The sequence below is a fragment of the Bactrocera tryoni genome, chromosome 1, assembly GCF_016617805.1.
Source record: "Bactrocera tryoni isolate S06 chromosome 1, CSIRO_BtryS06_freeze2, whole genome shotgun sequence".
In the NCBI taxonomy this organism is placed as follows: Eukaryota; Metazoa; Arthropoda; class Insecta; order Diptera; family Tephritidae; genus Bactrocera; species Bactrocera tryoni.
Genome location: NC_052499.1, coordinates 79,094,334 through 79,112,293, shown reverse-complemented (window position 1 = coordinate 79,112,293; position 17,960 = coordinate 79,094,334). Strand labels below are relative to the sequence as shown.

The 17,960-nt window shown below is 36.7% G+C and overlaps 1 protein-coding gene across 2 annotated transcripts in view; it reads right to left on the bottom strand.

The window, feature by feature from the left end:
• The window catches only part of LOC120766388 (protein single-minded), a 53,668-nt gene extending 37,764 nt beyond the window's left edge, over positions 1–15,904 (bottom strand). The window contains exon 1 of one of the 2 annotated variants that reach the window (XM_040091828.1): positions 15,680–15,904. Coding sequence is in view for 1 of the 2 variants with exons in the window: in XM_040091829.1 (XP_039947763.1) it covers positions 1,331–1,343 (13 nt within the window). In the remaining variant the exon portion in view is untranslated. Of the gene's footprint in view, positions 1–1,330; positions 1,581–15,679 lie in introns of those variants that run through there. The other variant, XM_040091829.1, reaches the window with a different exon arrangement.
• Positions 15,905–17,960: the final 2,056 nt, after the last annotated feature.

The window sequence follows — 17,960 nt, the reverse complement described above, 5'->3', positions numbered from 1 at the left end:
GAGAAAAGGATGTTTGCGAATTTACACGAAGATATCTCAAAAACTGAGGAACAAGTTCGCGTACATATTGGCGGACAGATGGACAGACAGACTTTCATCACGAAAACTGCTATTTAAACTGACGAACTCAGTATAAAAATCTTTTTTCTCTTTATACACCCATAATTAAGATATCGAGGGCAATTTAAGGACAAGTTAAGTTTGTATAGAGCTAATGAAATAAAAATCCTTGCTGATCACCACTCATTAATGCTTGATAATTTACTCCTTTATGCTATCAAAAATGCACCTAGGAAATCTTAGTTTTGGTTAACAAGTTTAAATTTTTTCTTGTTTTTGTTTTATTTCTTTTGCAAATTTTTCATATGTATGAACGTAAATATGTGACCTGGTCTACGAAAAGGGAGCTAACTTGCGAATCTAGTTTTCTGGGAAACAGCTGTTAAAAATCGTCAGTTTCTCGTTATCTCATTAATTGTTGTTAATGATTTTTTGACACCTAAGCCCCCTTTCCGTAGACCAGGTCACATATCTATATTGTTCTTTGTAATATGAGTTAAAACAAAAAAACAAACTAATTTGAGCTTACGAATTTTTAACTATCTTTTAAATTGTATATGCATACATTTTAGCTAATAAATATTATATTTTTGTAGTTATGTTTAAGTACAAGCATATTCATATATTAATTCATTGGGGCAAAGCACATAAAAGTTAAAATACTGTGACGCATTGCCATTTGTCTTGCTCTTTAAAAAATTTCTGTTGACTTAATTTTTTCTGATTGGTATTATTTTAAGCGCTTTCTGGATGTGCTCGTTGCTTTTTTCGGGTTTCTTTGCTTTGCTGTCATTAAATTCACTGAAGCTGCAACAATAGCTGCGTCATACGATACGCCAATGTCCAGCTGCAGCGAGCAGTGCTTCGTAGCTAATGGCAAAATGCATTTGCAGCTACAACAACAAGTCCACTACAGGCAAGGATGGGGTGCAACAACACCATGCCCAGCCATTTGCATGCTCCAGACGAAACAAATTACAAGCTACCGAACAACGTGCATGGACAGAGGAGGAATTTAATGCTGAAAGCTCGCTTCTGCCATGCAAAAGCGCACAATTCATAAATGCACACAACACACACATAACGGAGCATATATAATTTACATACATACATACATACACATGTATGCACATGGCATGCTTGTACGGCAATAAAAAACATCGAAATTAAAAACAAACAAATCTGCTTTTTTCACTTCTCCATAAATATTATGGACAAAAAAAAACAGGAAGAAAAAATGAAATGTTAAACTAATGTGCACAATTATTACTCTTTGGATCCATCTCAAAGTGCTGCTGGAATTGAAGGAGCGCTGTCGCCGACCGACATACTAACTTTTGGAGGGAATGGTGTGCGGCGGTTCTGGTTGGCAAATAAACGCCGATGATGTTAACGGTAATGTGGCGGCAGCGCGGGTGTATAACGTGTGCGCGCACTGCAACAGCCAGGCGCTCGAAATATGCCAGCCACACGAATATGGACGTCAAGCTGTATGCCCGGCACACACAGTTGCAATTATGCTTTGTACAAAATTCTCAGCTGTCTCGGTAATTCAAAACTCGAAAATGTTAGAGGCGCGCGACAGACGGAGGCGACACTGACAACAACAAAAGCAACAAACACAAACGTTCACTTGAGGTAAATGTGAATTAAAAATCGTAAATTCTGCACCATAAACAAACCGCGACGATCAGTATGAGGCGCGCAACGAACGCCAAAAAAGGAGCGCTACGAAATTTGCGTTTAGCAATGCCACAAAAATTGCAACAAAAACAACAAGCGTTTAACAAAAATTCAAAAATATATGTGTGTTTTCAAAAACAGCGCGTTCGAATCGAGTTTTAGTATTTCTTGATTTCTTCTTGGCGCTGCTAACGGCAACAACCCTAAACTCACGGGCAATGGACGCGATGCAACTAAACGGTGAAATGTCGCCAAGCCGCAATTGGAGCGAACGCCCCAAGTGCTGTGCTGATCGCATAGTCGAATATATGTATGTATGTAGCGATCATTAAGCTCGAACGGGCGCCATATCGTTAGCGACGCCGCCGACAACGCCGCTGACTACTCTTGCTGCTTTAAACTCGAGCGCAACACCGGCCAGCTGACGTTCCATGCGCAAATCGAGCTTTATCGCCAGCGGTCTTCGAGTCTTACCATACTTTCTTAGTGTACTAAAATCTACCTACACACATACACGCTCATGCATACTTACATATGTATATGTTTGTAAGCGCGCACGGTGTGACCAACGTCGACAGCACTTCCCCAATGTCAACGAAATCAAAATAAATAATATTCACATTTTGCACTCCACCAGTTATGTTGACGTTGCAAAAGTTTGCATTTCATATGAAAATTTCACTTTGCCCGCTGCACTTTTACTCAGCGCGACCACTATTTAATTGTTCGACTTTCCGCTGCATGGGTTCACTTGATCTTTCTTTGCATTTTATTTTCTCGTTATTGTTATTGTTTGTGTTTTTTGTTTTTTTTTTGTGCTTAATGTCCCCCGCCAAAAGTTGGCTTTTCACATGACTTTCATCAGCGTTTTAATTTAACGCTTACTAAAGTTCTTATTTCAAGTACAAGTGCATGCACATACACAAACACACACATATACGAGTATGTATGTATGTACCGCTGTTCACTTTCTTTGTAACACTCCCGAATTATGCTGATGCAGAACTATATTTATGTGGTCATTCTCATATGTTTACAACCTGTCAATGGTTAGCCTTTGAAACTGTCCAGACCTTAGCCAATATTCATGGATATTCATATTACATAACAGGTATGTACTTGTATGTATGCATGTTGCTATGTATGTGTGTGTTGCTCATTGTTGCTGTTGCTTTATTGTTATTATTAATATTTAAATTTACATTGTCTTATTGTTATCTTTTTTATTTTTTATTGCTTTAGTTGTTGCTAGCTTTTCACTTATAGCAGTATAAATGCTTCAATGCCAAGGGGATAATGAATGTGGGCACTGAAAATGCAAGTAAATATGACATTGCGAGGTATTGAATTGCAATAACCGAGCGCAAACGATCTCTACTGTTTCCCAACTATATAGTGTTGCCACTTTTCGAGTAATATATGTATATTAAAATACTCTTATTATGAATTTTCAGTAATTATACCTTAACCAGGATATTAAGTTTGCCACGAAGTTTGTAACACCCAGAAGGGAATGTCGGAGACCATATAAAATATATACAATATATGGTATATGTACGTGAGCTGAGTCGATTTACCAAGTCCACTTTCTGTCAGCATGCAGAACTAGTTCCTTCAGGTTTTAAAATATCGTCTTTTTCTCGACAAAAATATAACTGCCATACAAAGTGAACATAAGGCACTTTAGTTACTAATTTAGAAATTTCGGAGTGTGCCGTACAAAACTGTGATTTTGACAAATTTTCGAACTTTTTCTCTAGCGTTTGCTACTAACGCAGTGGGCATTATTTTCCAATAACTCCAAAATGTTTTACATTGAGTCGAAATAAAAACAATGCGCGTCCAATACTTTGCCAGGAAGAACTCAAAAAAGAAGTATTTCGCACTAAAAAAAGTCGACAGTAAATTTTAGATGGAATGACCCGTAAATATTTATTCTTTCTTCTTTATTATATTTTTCCTCTTCAACCGTCAAAGCGATTGCGAAAGATCTAGCTACAGCGCTAACCAACCAGGATTTGCAAATTTTCTAATTTAAAATAAAAATTAAATTTTCAATTTTTCCTGGAATTCTTCTTTTTCTTCTTCATGTTTTCACTTATATATTAAGGCGGACATAATGAGAAATTTAGACGTCTTATTAAGGTTCTTTAAGACAAAACGTTAATTTCTGATTGCTCAACGACTCGTCACAAGTATAAAATTATATCAACCTTTGCGACAACCAGTGTCTAATGGTTATACATATTTATGCATTTCTACTTCATGGGAGCTAAGTTCGAAAAATTGCTTCTAAGATGAAATCAGGGCTGACGTAGCGTACGGCCAAAAATGAAGATGTATTGGATAGTCGAAAAAGTCTTTTCGTATTTTTTCAATAGATGTCGTTGCAGTGCTACCAATCACATTGTGTCGTACCATATAATGTTGGAGCTTCATTTAACCAAAAAAAATTAAACTCGAGGAAGTTGAAAAAAGTTACAGCTGTTCAAAAAGGAGTGAAAATAATGAAAAAAATCGTTAAATTTTTGTATAAAAAAGGGAAGAATGCCACGGAAGCCACCAATGAAATTTGTGAAGTTTACGGAGACGATGCTGGATCAGTTCGTGTAGCACAACAATGGTTCGCTCGCTTCCGTTCTGGAACTTTCGAAATTTAGATTTAGACTGATGGAATAATGTCTCCAGCGGAAAAATGGCAAAAAGTGTTTGACCAAAGTGGCACATACATATTTGTTTATTTATTTATTAGCGTAAATATAAAAAAGATAAATTGAAGTTTGATTAGAAATACAAAAAGACTCTTTCGCCTACCAATATATGTATATATCTATGTATGTACATCTGTATATTTCCCTTCGGCCTTATGGCATTGTTAAAGTTCTGTGAATTATTTCTCATTCATAATAATATATATTATATAAATTTATACATATGTACTGCGTAGATACGTATATACAGATATTTGAAAATTCAGAATATAGCTAGATTAGAAAATGTTCAACTGACACTCACATTTAATGTTTTTCTTTTACTCTACATAGCACAAACGAATTTAGCTTACACAGTTTTCACGTTATTTTATTTCATACTGTGTACTCCGAGTTATATGTATATACATACATACATACATAGTTATACCATATATAAAATTGAAATACGGTTATTTATGCTTTCTTTTGAAAACGAACAATACATACACTACATATAAATATGTATTCAAGTGGATATTTGCTTACTTTTGATATTAAAAATTATAAAATATGACATTTAATGGAGTATGAGAATCACGTGACTAGTTCGTTGCGTAATTTGGCCCGAGCTTTGCCTTTTACTCACAAAAATACAATTTTTCGTACTTTAAGTTTCATTTGAACTTTGCTCAATTACTAAGTATGTGTTCCTTTAAATTAAATTTAAAACTCTTACAGTCATTTAGGCATTAGTCATCGCAAAATGGTAAATCAAAGGTATATAAAGAGAGTTAGTAAGGAAATTTACTATATTTTTTTTTTATTTAGGTGTTCCATATAGCCTCATAAGGTTATAACGAATCGAAAACATAGCGTTGAAAAGTATAATTGCGTAAACTCATTTTTGTATGCAATCGAACAGCATTTTTTTTAAACAAGTGTAAAAATTTTATGATTTCACGATGCTTTATGACAAGTTGTGAGTACTCTGATTAATGTATTACTTTTGTTTTCAGGCAGAAAAGGTTTTTACAAAAGTCTTTCGACGAAACTATACATAATAGTAATTAATTTACAATTTTCTAAGGAATAAATTAGTCCATGTAGGCGTAAATTTAAGTATACAATATTGTGTAAAGTAGGTCCTGACAGCTGTTGCTTTTCTTGTTTAACGGTAAAATAATAGTAACGTTATCACTTTTGCAGTCTACATTTTTTCTAGACGTTTCTCTACCAATTTCCGTAAATAGTTATTATTATTTCTCTTCATAGCAAAGGATGATCCCCCGAGGTTTTCTACTTTTTTAAAGAAAAACACAGAAACTTCAAATTTAGTGGCAGATGTTTATTATCGCTTTGGCATTTATATCTTAAAGATTTTTCACCTTGGATACAGTACAGATGCTCCATCCTTTGAGTCCGATTTTCGATGCGTCGTTCCGACATTTTGTTTGGTAACTGGAAATGTCATGGGCGATATTTTGCCCCAAGGCCTGAATCGAAGCGGCATTGTCTACATAAATTTTATATTTTACATATCCCCACAGGACGGTAGGATATCGCACGATCTTGGTGGCCAATCGATCGGCCCAAAATATGAAATTACATGCTCACCAAAGTATTCTCCCTATAAATCCATTGATTTATGCGATTTGTGTGAAATGGCGCCATCTTGTTGAAACGAAATGTCGCTGAGATGACGAGTTTCAATTTCATCAAATAGTCGGTTATCATGGCGCGATAACGGTTGCTATTGACGGCTACATTCTCACTGGTATCATTTTCGAAGAAATATGCACCGATGTCTCCCCCGGCCCTCAAACCACACCAAACCGTTGTTTTTTCTGGATGAAATGACAGCTCTGGAATCTCTTCAGGTTGCTCTTTGTCACAAATGCGGTCATTTTGCTTCTTTACATACCCATTGAGCCAGAAATGGGCCTCATCGCTGAACAAAATTAGGCTCGAAAACGTTGAATCTTCTTGGAACTTTTCAAAAGCCTATAGAGCGAAGCGACGTCACTTGGGAAGGTCAAGCGACTTCAGTTGTTGCAAAAGCTATATTTTGTACGCTTTCAATTTAAGATCTCGACGTAAAATGCGCCAAGTTGTTCCGAGTTGCTGCGAACAGCGCCGAACCAACTCTCCACGGATTTCCTGTGCACTGTCAGCTACGGCTGCTGTTTTTTTTTCTGCACTGCGTACTGGGCGTGGTCTATCCGGTCGTATATTATCCAATAATGGATAATGGTCTCAATAAAGGTGATGGTGTTTCGAATAATACGCTTAATAGGCCGATTATGATGGCCATAAGTTGCGTGAGCGCGCGAAACACATTCTTTACTGAACGTGAATTTTCGTAATAAAGTTGAACGATTTTTAAACGTTGTTCAGGCGTAAGTCTTTCCATGATGAAATGTATTATTTATACTGAACTAAAATAATATGACAGCTTGACATGACTCACGCGTTATCTTTCAAAAAAATACCTCTACTTGGATCACTCGTTAGCTCTATTTGAGGCAACTTTTGTGAGAATCTTTTTGGTTTTCAATATCAATTACAGACACTATCTAAGGTAAATCATGCATGCAATATTATTTTCCAAAGAGTGCCTACTGATCACCAGGCTCAATAATATCACAGCGACTACGCTATATAAGTACATATACATATGTATATATGTAAATAAGCATACAAAATATTAAAGATTTTAAATTAAAATATCAACTTGCATCACGATGAGATAATAGAGAATAACAACACAATTACAAATAAGCCAACACAAAGGTTTCGAATTTTCAAGAAGAGAAACTCCTGCAACCGATACCATTGATGAAACATATCTGTGCACATACATACATACACTTGTTCCTCTTCGGTGTAGCTCTGCTTATTTAGTTATTTGTATTCATTAACAGCGCAGAGACTGCATCATTGTCATGTTGATAACAACTTGTTTTGCGGGGAGAATGTGTGAAATTCTATGCGCGAGTCCCAAATCCAGTGGGCGATATGTCATGGCAAATTCTATTGAAGCTTCGACAATGTGGCATGAAAAAACAAGCAACATAACAATAGCTGACACATTAAACAAAAAGAAGAAGAAGAAAAAACTAAAATAAAAAATGAAAATAAAAATAAAAACTGCAGCGCGTTCGAAATTGAAATACGAAGCTTGTCAACGGCGCAAGTGCGCAGTCGCGAAGATGCAAGCCAGATTTTCAAAGAAACACAAGCACAAAGAAAAGAAAAAAGCTACTGCAACAAAATTGCAGACGAACTGCGCCGAGGTACGAGTGCGCGGAGCAATAAGAAACTATTATACGCACAAGCAAATCAGTTAAATGCAGCTAATAGGTTTTTTTTAAATCTAAGTAAATACACATATTGGCGCACAAACACACACGCCTCCGCATGCGTAGGGAAAATATGCAGATGCGGTTGTTTGTGTGAATGTGTGGATTTGGGTAATTGTCACTAGGGGCGTTAATGGGCTGTAGCTGACGTTTTTCAAAATGCAAATTGCCCGTACCTAATTTGCATATTTTAAATTTATGTAGAAAGAGGGAAAATATTATACTACTCTCGTACATAATAAAATTAAGTATCTGTAAATAATTTTCGCCAAACAAACTGAAGCAAGAGCCTACACGCGCACACATACATCTGTATGTATATATATTGCAGTTAATACGTATGCAATATACATATACATACATACATACATTGATATGCATGTAAAAATGCTATAAAGTCTACAGAGATTTCCTGCAAACATACATATGTATGTATGTACATAGGAGCAGCTCCACGAGTCCAAGGGCACAAGCGATTATTTACTATTATGCTTCCAAGAACTATTGTGGGCAATGGAGCGAAGCAGCTCCAGCACCTACATACACACACACACCTACAAACAGCATAGAGTTTACATGCCAGATGAGGTATTTAGTACGACTGGTCGCGCTGCTAAATGACGATATAGAGAGGCGACAACTGTAATAACAATAACAACAACTGTGACATCGGTGAAACTCATCAAATTCACATTTCAACCGAAAACAAAAACACTTCTGCAACTTACGACAACTTACAACGCACACATAACCACATACATAGATACGTATGTATAATGCCAGCAAAGCCCATACTTTCGTGAAATTATCCGCATATGTTCGCTTATTAGCGCAACGAATGCTGCTTGCAGACTCCAGCGCTCCAAGAAAATGTTAACCAAATGGATCAACTGGTCAGCCAACTGTTTCACAAACCGACTGACGCATCAGCGTCGACTACCAATAAACTTAGTCCACGGCGAACGCGTTGCCGCTTGCGGTCATCATCATGATTCCCGCTGCCTGGAAGTGCCTTTCGAGTTCGGCTATTCGTTTAGTTCTTCCGAAAACTAGCGCAAAATTAGCATGTATGACAAATTGATTGGTAACTAGCGACAACAAGTACAACAACAAGCGCGATTAACGAGCCATACAACTGCAGCGAAAAGCAGCATTAATGCAAGGAGGAAAGTCAAATTAAAACTTGACAGCTGTCGACGAAGAAGTTGTGTAGGTAAGTGTAAGTGTGCTTCGACGGTGTGCTACAGTGATTTGGTAAATTAAATATTTATTTACAAGTAAGTTAAGATTGTAATTAAAACACGTATTTTTTTACTTTTGATGATCCTGTAAGGAGTTATCCTGCCAATGCGGGCGCAACTTTTTTCCGAGAGGTCACCGGAAATGGCCAAGTCTAAATTTTTTTTCCAAAAATTGCAGAAATTCTTTGTTAATAGTGTATGTTTGTAACAATAAAAATTCTAATAAAATATTTCGTTTTTTATATGTGAAAAAAAATTGTTGAAAGAAAACTGCTTTTTAACCGAGGAAACTCCTTTAACTGTCTGATACCCCTATAACGTGCGACTCAAACTTGGCGCATTTTTCATCGAGATCTTGAATTTAAAGCATACAAATACATCCCAAGCGACATCGTCTTGCTCTGTGGGTTCTTGAAAAGTTCCAATAAGATCCGACATTTTCGAGCCAAATTTTGTTCAGCGATAAGGTCTCTTTCTGGCTCAATGGATAAGTAAACAAGCAAAATTGCCGCATTTGGGACGAAGAGCAACCGGGAGAGATACAAGAGCTGCCATTTCATCCAAGAAAAACATCGGTTTGGTGTGATTTGCGGACTGGTTGAATCATCGATCCATATTTCTTCAAAAATGATGCTGATGAAAGCATAACCGTCTACGGCGACCATTATAGCACCATGATAACCGACTATTTGATGCCTAAAATTGATTAAAGTGATCTCGCGACATTTGGTTTCAACAAGACGACGCCACCACGGAACCTTGTAATGGATCACCCTTTACGTGGAACTATTCCGGATCAACTTCAAATATTCAAAGAATATGCTCAAAATCGATTTTTTTAAATTCAATAAGGGATATAAATCTTTATGATTTAAAGAGACTATATGAAAAGACAAATTTTTCTGTAAGCCGCTCTCTTATCCTAAACTAAGATTTATCAAAAAGTTGTAGACATGAGTAAAGGATATCACACAGGATATATTTGTATCCAATACAACGTTCAATGATTTCTAAAAATAGCCGCGGCGGGAACAAACCCACTGTGCGACAACAGGATATTGTTCCAGTTGTTGTAACGCATGTGTGATCGCGCCGGACCGTACATCATGCAGACATACACACTTGCAAACATGCATATAGTGTATATATATGTAGTTTGATATATTTTTGTAGGTGCTAATACAGCTTGCTGAAGTTATACTCGCATGATATTGTGTTTAAAGGTTACACGCGCTTTGGTACATCAGAAATTTCACGCTCAATCAGAGACGTAATTGAGCCGCAAAGGCAAACGTTGTCGCAGCTTACGCTAAACAGGACGAAACGAAAATGTATGTAGTGTGAATGGCAAACATATTTACAAACATACATACATACATATGTATGTAGAATTCAAAAGTCAAACTTCCGTTTTATAATATATTTAGTGGGCAGTCAAGCATTAAGTCAGGAATAGAGGAAAACTCCTTTTCAGATAAAACTTACGCGAAAGGGAAGTGCTGCTGCAGATTTTAATATAAGTATGTACATATGTACATACATATATGTTAGTGTATGTATGTGTGTTTGTATGAATTTGTATTCTTATTGGGGAAATGTACATATATTTATGTACTGATAAATTCTTTAAGTGTCGCCACTGCTGCTGTCAATAAAACTGCTGTGTCATAGCGTATGTACATTTGTCTATATTTATTTTATGCAGTTATATGTACATAGATGTATTTCAAACGCCCCCCTCTGTATACTCAAAAGTGTACTAATTTGATGCCTCTATTGAAATTATTCACACCTAAAGCACCTTAATAACTACATACAAATGTCTATATGTATAGCAACGCAGGCTGTCTTAACACTACCACTGCGCCCTCAAACTGTGCCGCTTGCCTCTCCAGCTTTTTTTACTGCCGCCCATCAATACTTAGGCTCATCATTCGTGTCAGTGACATTTAATTTATGCGCAGGCGCGTTCTACGCGTTAAATGCACTTTTTTCATATTTTTTTAGCCTTTTTACACTACTTCACGCCTCTCAAATAGTACTCAGCGGTCTCGTCGAATCGTCAACAAGCCAAAAGGAAATTTTAAAATACAAAATTGAAAAATACTTGCAGAAGAAAATTCGGTATCAGTAAGTTTCGATCGCCAACAAAAATTAAGAAGAGATATGTGAATTCTCTAAAAGGGGAAAAAATATTTATCCTGTGGCGAATCGAACGTGCTATACTAAAATTTAGGCGCTTCTATGCATGCATTGCTGTCTGTATGTATTTGTAGCTCTTTAACTCGCAACTATTTGCCTAAAACGCGTACAGCCACATCACTTGTGTCGGTTCACACCACAGAATTATTTTATATTCGCACCGAAATCAGTAGAATAATTTCAAACAACAAATCGCTGTGGCATTCTTTGTCTGGATCACGTGCAACGACAGTATCGAATCACTTCGATCAACAGGGTCGAAACTTGCCAGCAACTGTGTGGCACGTACGTCAGTAGCAAGGACATTTCACTGCTTCAGGATAAATAAAAACAGCAACAAAACTGCAACACACTCACACACATGCATATGTATGTACATGTGGCGGCAATTCGTTGGTGAAGTTGTAAGCAACTATAAGAAATAACTCAAATATTCAAGCATCAGTTGCTGCGTAGTTGCTATTTGATGCTGTTCTGTGCGATCTAAGAATGCACACACACGCATATGTATGTATGTACATATGTATAAGCACGCGCTGCACTTCCCTCAATCGCGGCACAGCGCAAACAAACTATTAACAATCACATATCAGCACACACATCAACTGACCCGCATTCTGATATTGTTCAAAGGTTTTGTAAATTGTTGTTGCTATGCTCGCATGTCCTTTTCACTGTCTTGTGCGTGTATCAGATTTTTTATATTACAAGCTAGTGGATGTTAGCGCTTAAAGCCGCCTTTATTTGCAACAATCTGAAGAAAAGGGGGTAGCCAAGTGATCGCCAAGAATTTTGACATGTGAATTATTCCTAAACCGGCCGCATAAGATACACGGATCAAGATGCGAAGAAAGAAATTCGTTGATTATAAGATAGCATGTATGGGAAATTTGATTTGTGTGCAGACTTGCATGTATGTTTTTTAATATATGAGTTAATATATACATACATACATATGTATAAGTGATATGTTACAGGACTATATTAAATGATAAAATAAACTGATATGATCACTATATAAAAATGTCGTATAAAGAAGATGTTTATACTTATTTGACAATCTTTTTTTTATTTTTCACATTTCGGAGACTTGTTTTCTGTACAATCCTCGATCGATCGATTCTCAGTTTAGTTACCAAGGTTATTTATTCTACACACAAGATATCCAATCGAACATATTTTATAATTAGAATATTTGTATGTATACCATTGAAAATTTCAATCAAAAAATACGGAGATCATCGCTTATGAGGTGATTTTCGGTTTTTATGTTAAGATCATTCTAGTCTGATTTGATAAAGAAAGTTTCATATTGCTTATCTTCGGAAATCGGCTGTTAGATTTTACTTACTCACTTGTGTATTAAATAAATTAACCGTTTTGCACATATGTATATACATATCTCAAATGTAGGCCGGCAAACAGTTTCGAAAATATGTGGGTATATTAAGTTTACTACGATATTTGTAAGACTCTATAAAATATATATCGACCTGAAATTTTCCACTAATTTTTTTGCCGAATTCACCTATATCGGACCACAATAACGTTTAGCTGCTATACAAACTGAGCGATCGGAATCAAATTCTTCTATGGAAAACTTTTTCATTTTCAAGAGTTATCTTCAAGAAATTTGGCATGCCTTATTGTCTTGTAAGGCAACGATATAATCTTCGAAGAAACTGTTTAGATCGGTTCACTAAAGCATATAAAGGGTGATCCATTTCGAGGTTCTCAACTTTTTAAAGAAGCACAGAAACTTTTTTGTTTATTATCTTTCGAAATAACATTCTTAGCATCTATTTTTTGAATATATCTCTATCAAAATATCTCTTTCAAATATTGATCGTGGCTACGTTTCAAATGATCCAACCATTGAGTCCAAATTTCGATGTCCTGTTCGAGCATTTCGACTGATAACTGGCGAATGACACGTGTGCTGCTTTGCCCCAAGGCCTCAATCGAAGCGGGATTGCCCGCATAGGCTTTGCACTTGACATATCCACATAGGGAAAAGTCGAACGGTGTGATATCACACAATCTTCGTGACCAATTGACCGGCAAAAAACGTGAAATTATCTGCTCATCGAAGTGAACTCTCAATAAATCCATTGATTGATCACGATCAGATCAAGAGTTTCAATTTCAGCCATCAAATGGTCGGTTATCATGTTTGAAGAAATATGAACCGATGATTCCACCAGAAACCACACCAATCCATTATTTTTTCTGGATAAAATGGCAACTCTTGAATCTGTTGAGGTTGCTGTTCGTCTCAAATACGGCTGTTTTGGTGTTTACATACCCATTGAGCCAGAAGTGGGCCTCATCGTTGAAAAAAATTTAGATCGAAAACGTCGGATATTCTTGGAACTTTTCGAAAGCCCATAGAACGAAGCGATGTCGCTTGGGAAGGTCGAACGGTTTCAGTTCTTCCACAAACTGTATTTTGTACGCTCTCAAGTTAAGTTCTTGACTTAAAATGCGCCAAGTCGTCAATACGTCAGTCCGAGTTGCTGCTAACGGCGCCGTATCGACTCTACGCTGTCTTCGTGTACCCTCTCAACTACTGCTGTTATTTTTTTCACTGTTTGCTGGTCGTACTCTATTCAGTCGAATATTTTACAATAATGTATGCTGAGTCTCAAGATGGGTGATGGTTTTGCGAATAGTACGCTCAGTAGACCTATTATTTAGACAATAAGTTGAGCGAAGCGCGCGAAACACATTTTATACAAATTTCATCTGCTATACATATATAATAGTTTCGGTGCAACCGAAGTTAACGTTTTAACTACTACCCTGAACAGGGTGTATTAAGTTTGTCACGATGTTTGTAACACCCAGAAAGAAGGGTCGGAGACCCTATAAAGTACATATATACATATATACATAGATGATCAGTATGTTGAGCTGAGTCAATTTAACCATGTCCGTCTGTCCGTCCGTCCGTCCGTCCGTCCGTCCGTCTGTATATATACGAACTAGTCCCTCAGTTTTTAAGATATCCTTTTGAAATTTTGCAAACGTCATTTTCTCTTCAAGAAGCTGCTCATTTGTCTGAACCGCCGATATCGGACCCCTATAACATATAGCTGCCATATAAAATGAACGATCGGAATCAAGTTCTTGTATTGAAAACTTTCACATTTGACAATGTAGTATCTTCACCAAATTTGGTATAGATTATTTTCCAAGGCAACAATGTAATCTCCGAAGAAATTGGTCAGATCGGTTAACTATAGCATATAGCTACCATACAAACTGAACACATAGTTACTAAAAGAAATACACCTGTGAAGGGTATATTAGCGTGCAGCCGAAGTTAACGTTTTTTCTTGTTTTTTTTTAACTTTTTAACTCGGTGAAATCGACTCTAACTTTAAACGTGTTTTTCTCGAAACTCTATTTTCAAAGGCGGGAGTTGAAAACGTTTTTCTGATCTGGAAGGGATAAAACGCCGTAATAATTGCATTTGGCTCTGATTTATCGTACCAATTTTTCAACATTCTGATAATAACGGTATGTTTGAACTTTTAGAAAGATTTACGTTCTTTCAGCAATTGGACAACTGAAGCCCTTTGTCTATCTTAAAGCTCAACTGTTCTCTAGCGCCTAGTGCATTATCAGCTACATCTTCGAAGATCATACAGGGCCAACCGAATCGAATGATAGGGTTTTAATCCTTTATCTTGCTCCTCATTTCCTTCGTTACTCCTGTCGAGTTTTATCTATAGTTTTATAATATTATTCTTATCATATCATGTCTTGTTCTCATGGCTTAAAGATTCCAGCGGCAACGGAAATAAACGGAAGTAATAACTTATAATTTAAAACACCTCGACAAATTTATAACAAAAATAGTTTAAAAGTATGTAACATATTAAAGTATTCCGATATATAATTCGAGCAATAAGGCAAGAACACACCTATTAATTTTCTGTGTTTTTTTCGAAAATAATATATATATGTATATACATACATTTGTATGTATGTACATATATAAAAGAAAGTCGTGTTAGTTACACCATTATAACTCAAGAACGGATGAACCGATTTGGCTGAAAATTGGTGGGGAGGTAGCTTAGACCCAGGGTAAGGACATAGGCTACTTTATATCTCTTTATGTTAAAATTCAATACAATTCATAAACACAAAAATTATGTTTTAAATCACAGGCATTTGTTCAAAATTCATTAAAGAATCATTTGAAAATGATTGGTTCACCAAAAATGCTATATATTCTTAACTAATAGTTATAATCTTAATAATAGAAATCATATAGATGGTATTAGTAGTACTAACTATGTATCAGCCACAGCAAAACGGGGACGGGTCCTCTAGTTTACAATAAATACTAAACAAATGTCTGGTATCACAAATCCCGTCGGCTAGTAGAGTGCATGAAAACGCCCACGCAACCGACACACTCAGTACTCACCTTCGTGAAATATCCGTTTTGTCGCCGTTAACTACACAGTTTTCTTTCAGAAATTGTTCGTGGTCCTTTGCAATGTAGAAGTATATTCCCGAACGTGGTCCAAAAAAATCAAATAACTGAATCAGTTAACAACAAATCGGTGGATATAGCCGCACATAACGCGCGAACACGTATACACTTAGAAAATTTATTTATTTATTTTATTTTCAAAACTTTCACAAACACAATGAAGCACAGTTGCAAATAAGCTGTTTGATAGGTTCAAGAGTAAAAGTTGTAAAATTAAGAATAATTTTTTTTAAGAAATTTTTTTTCCCAATAATAATGAGAAAGAGTACAAAAACACAATTGTATAGCAAGTTAACTAATCAAAACGTCAAAATAGCTACCGGGCATTTGATTGGCTGCCAATATACACATTAATACACATAGTGCATATGGGCTTATGTATTTATGTATGTGTAGATATTTGAGTATAGCAAAAAATTTATTAAATTTGCATTTTTACACTATTATTAATTGTTAGGCAAACTTTGAAAATTTGCAATTGCTGGGTTGCAGACGACACTTTGGTTTTGTGTATGCTTTTTATTGTAATATATGTGTGCATATGTATTTGTTTAATAAGCGCCACTTTTCGTTAATAAATCTAATCGCACGTTTATTTTGTTGATCGGCAAACGCGTTTCATAAGCTACTACTACACTTGCACAACAAGAAGAAAAAATTCACAAGACGGACAGAAGATAAGAAAAGCTTAACGGTTAGTGAGTGTGCGACTGGACGAAACACGCTTGGATGCTGGAATCGGAATAAATGAAAGCTGAGACTGAACTTCACCACAAATGGACCTCATCCAAATAATCAGAGCCCACAGCAGGCCGCAGGCAGCAAGAAGCAGGCAGCACAGCCTATACGCTCAGACAGGCGGCGGAAACGTGTCGAAGTGTTGGCAATGCGCAGCAGAGAGTTACAGCAAAGCAACCAAATTGGATAACAGCAACAAAGCAAACGCTAGCAGAGCAACTGCAAAAACAATGAGCAGTGATAACAATAGCAATACATGCATACATATGTATGTACAAATGTACATAAGTATGTGAGTATTCCAATAGCATGCAGGAAGATCAAGCACGAAACGGGCCCACGAAGTAGACGAAGCAGCGCGGTGGGATTGGTGCGTGCGCACAATGGCGGCCGGGCGAAGCGTCGACCCATAAAACACACACCAACAAGCAAACAATTGCATGGGAGTATACGTGTGCATAGTCGCATTGGTGTGTGTGAGAGCACACACCTACAGCATTGATTGAGGGTGGCGAACAGTGACGCTGCCCCTCTGCTGCGAATGCTGCCGCAGCTGTTGGATGTTTGGAACGAAATCAGAGGGAAATATCGCGTTGGAAGTGCTGGCGATGAACGCTTTGCTGTTTGCGTTGACGCTGGCGGTGGGGGTTGTTAGCGCACTTCACACGTCACGAATATTTGTGCGCGTTTGTTGTAAAGACCCTTCAAGAATGTAGTGCGTTGTTATTGAGTTGTTGTTATTACAAGACAGTTTTAAGTGATGTAGTTATGTACTAGTTACAATTAGACTAGAATAGTATACATACTTACATATGTATGTACTTATGTATGTATATTAAGTTTGCCACGAAGTTTGCAACACACAGAAGGCAATCTCGGAAACTATATAAAATACTTACATATATACATTTATGAATTGAGTGAGTAGCTGAGTAGAGTTGACCATGTCCGTCTGTATCAGAATCGCGAACTAGTCTCTCAGTTTCTGGGATATCGATTTCAAAATTTGTACATGACATTTTCTCCTCAAGAAGCTGCTCATTTGGCGGAACAGCCGATTTCGTATCACTAAAACATACATATATGTACATACATATGTATGTAGCTGTCATACACAATGATCGATCAAAGTCAAATCCTTGTATGGAGGTATTTTTTTTTAATTGAAAAGTTAACTTCACGAAATCTAACATGTATTATTTTCCCAAGGAACACTGTAATAATGTCCGAAGCTATTGCTCAGATCGGACTACTATAGCACATAGCTGCCATACAACTGACTGTTCAAAATCAAGTTTTGGTTCGGCTTTTTGCAACAATTCCAATGAAAGACCGCGATTTTAGTGATTTTGAGACTTCCGGCGAGGTCCTCTTGAAAGATGATTCCGAATTTTGACCCATTGTCGGTTGTCTTGTTTAAATATAACCTGAAGGGGGCATTCAATATATATTTTTGACTCCCCTAACTCACAGT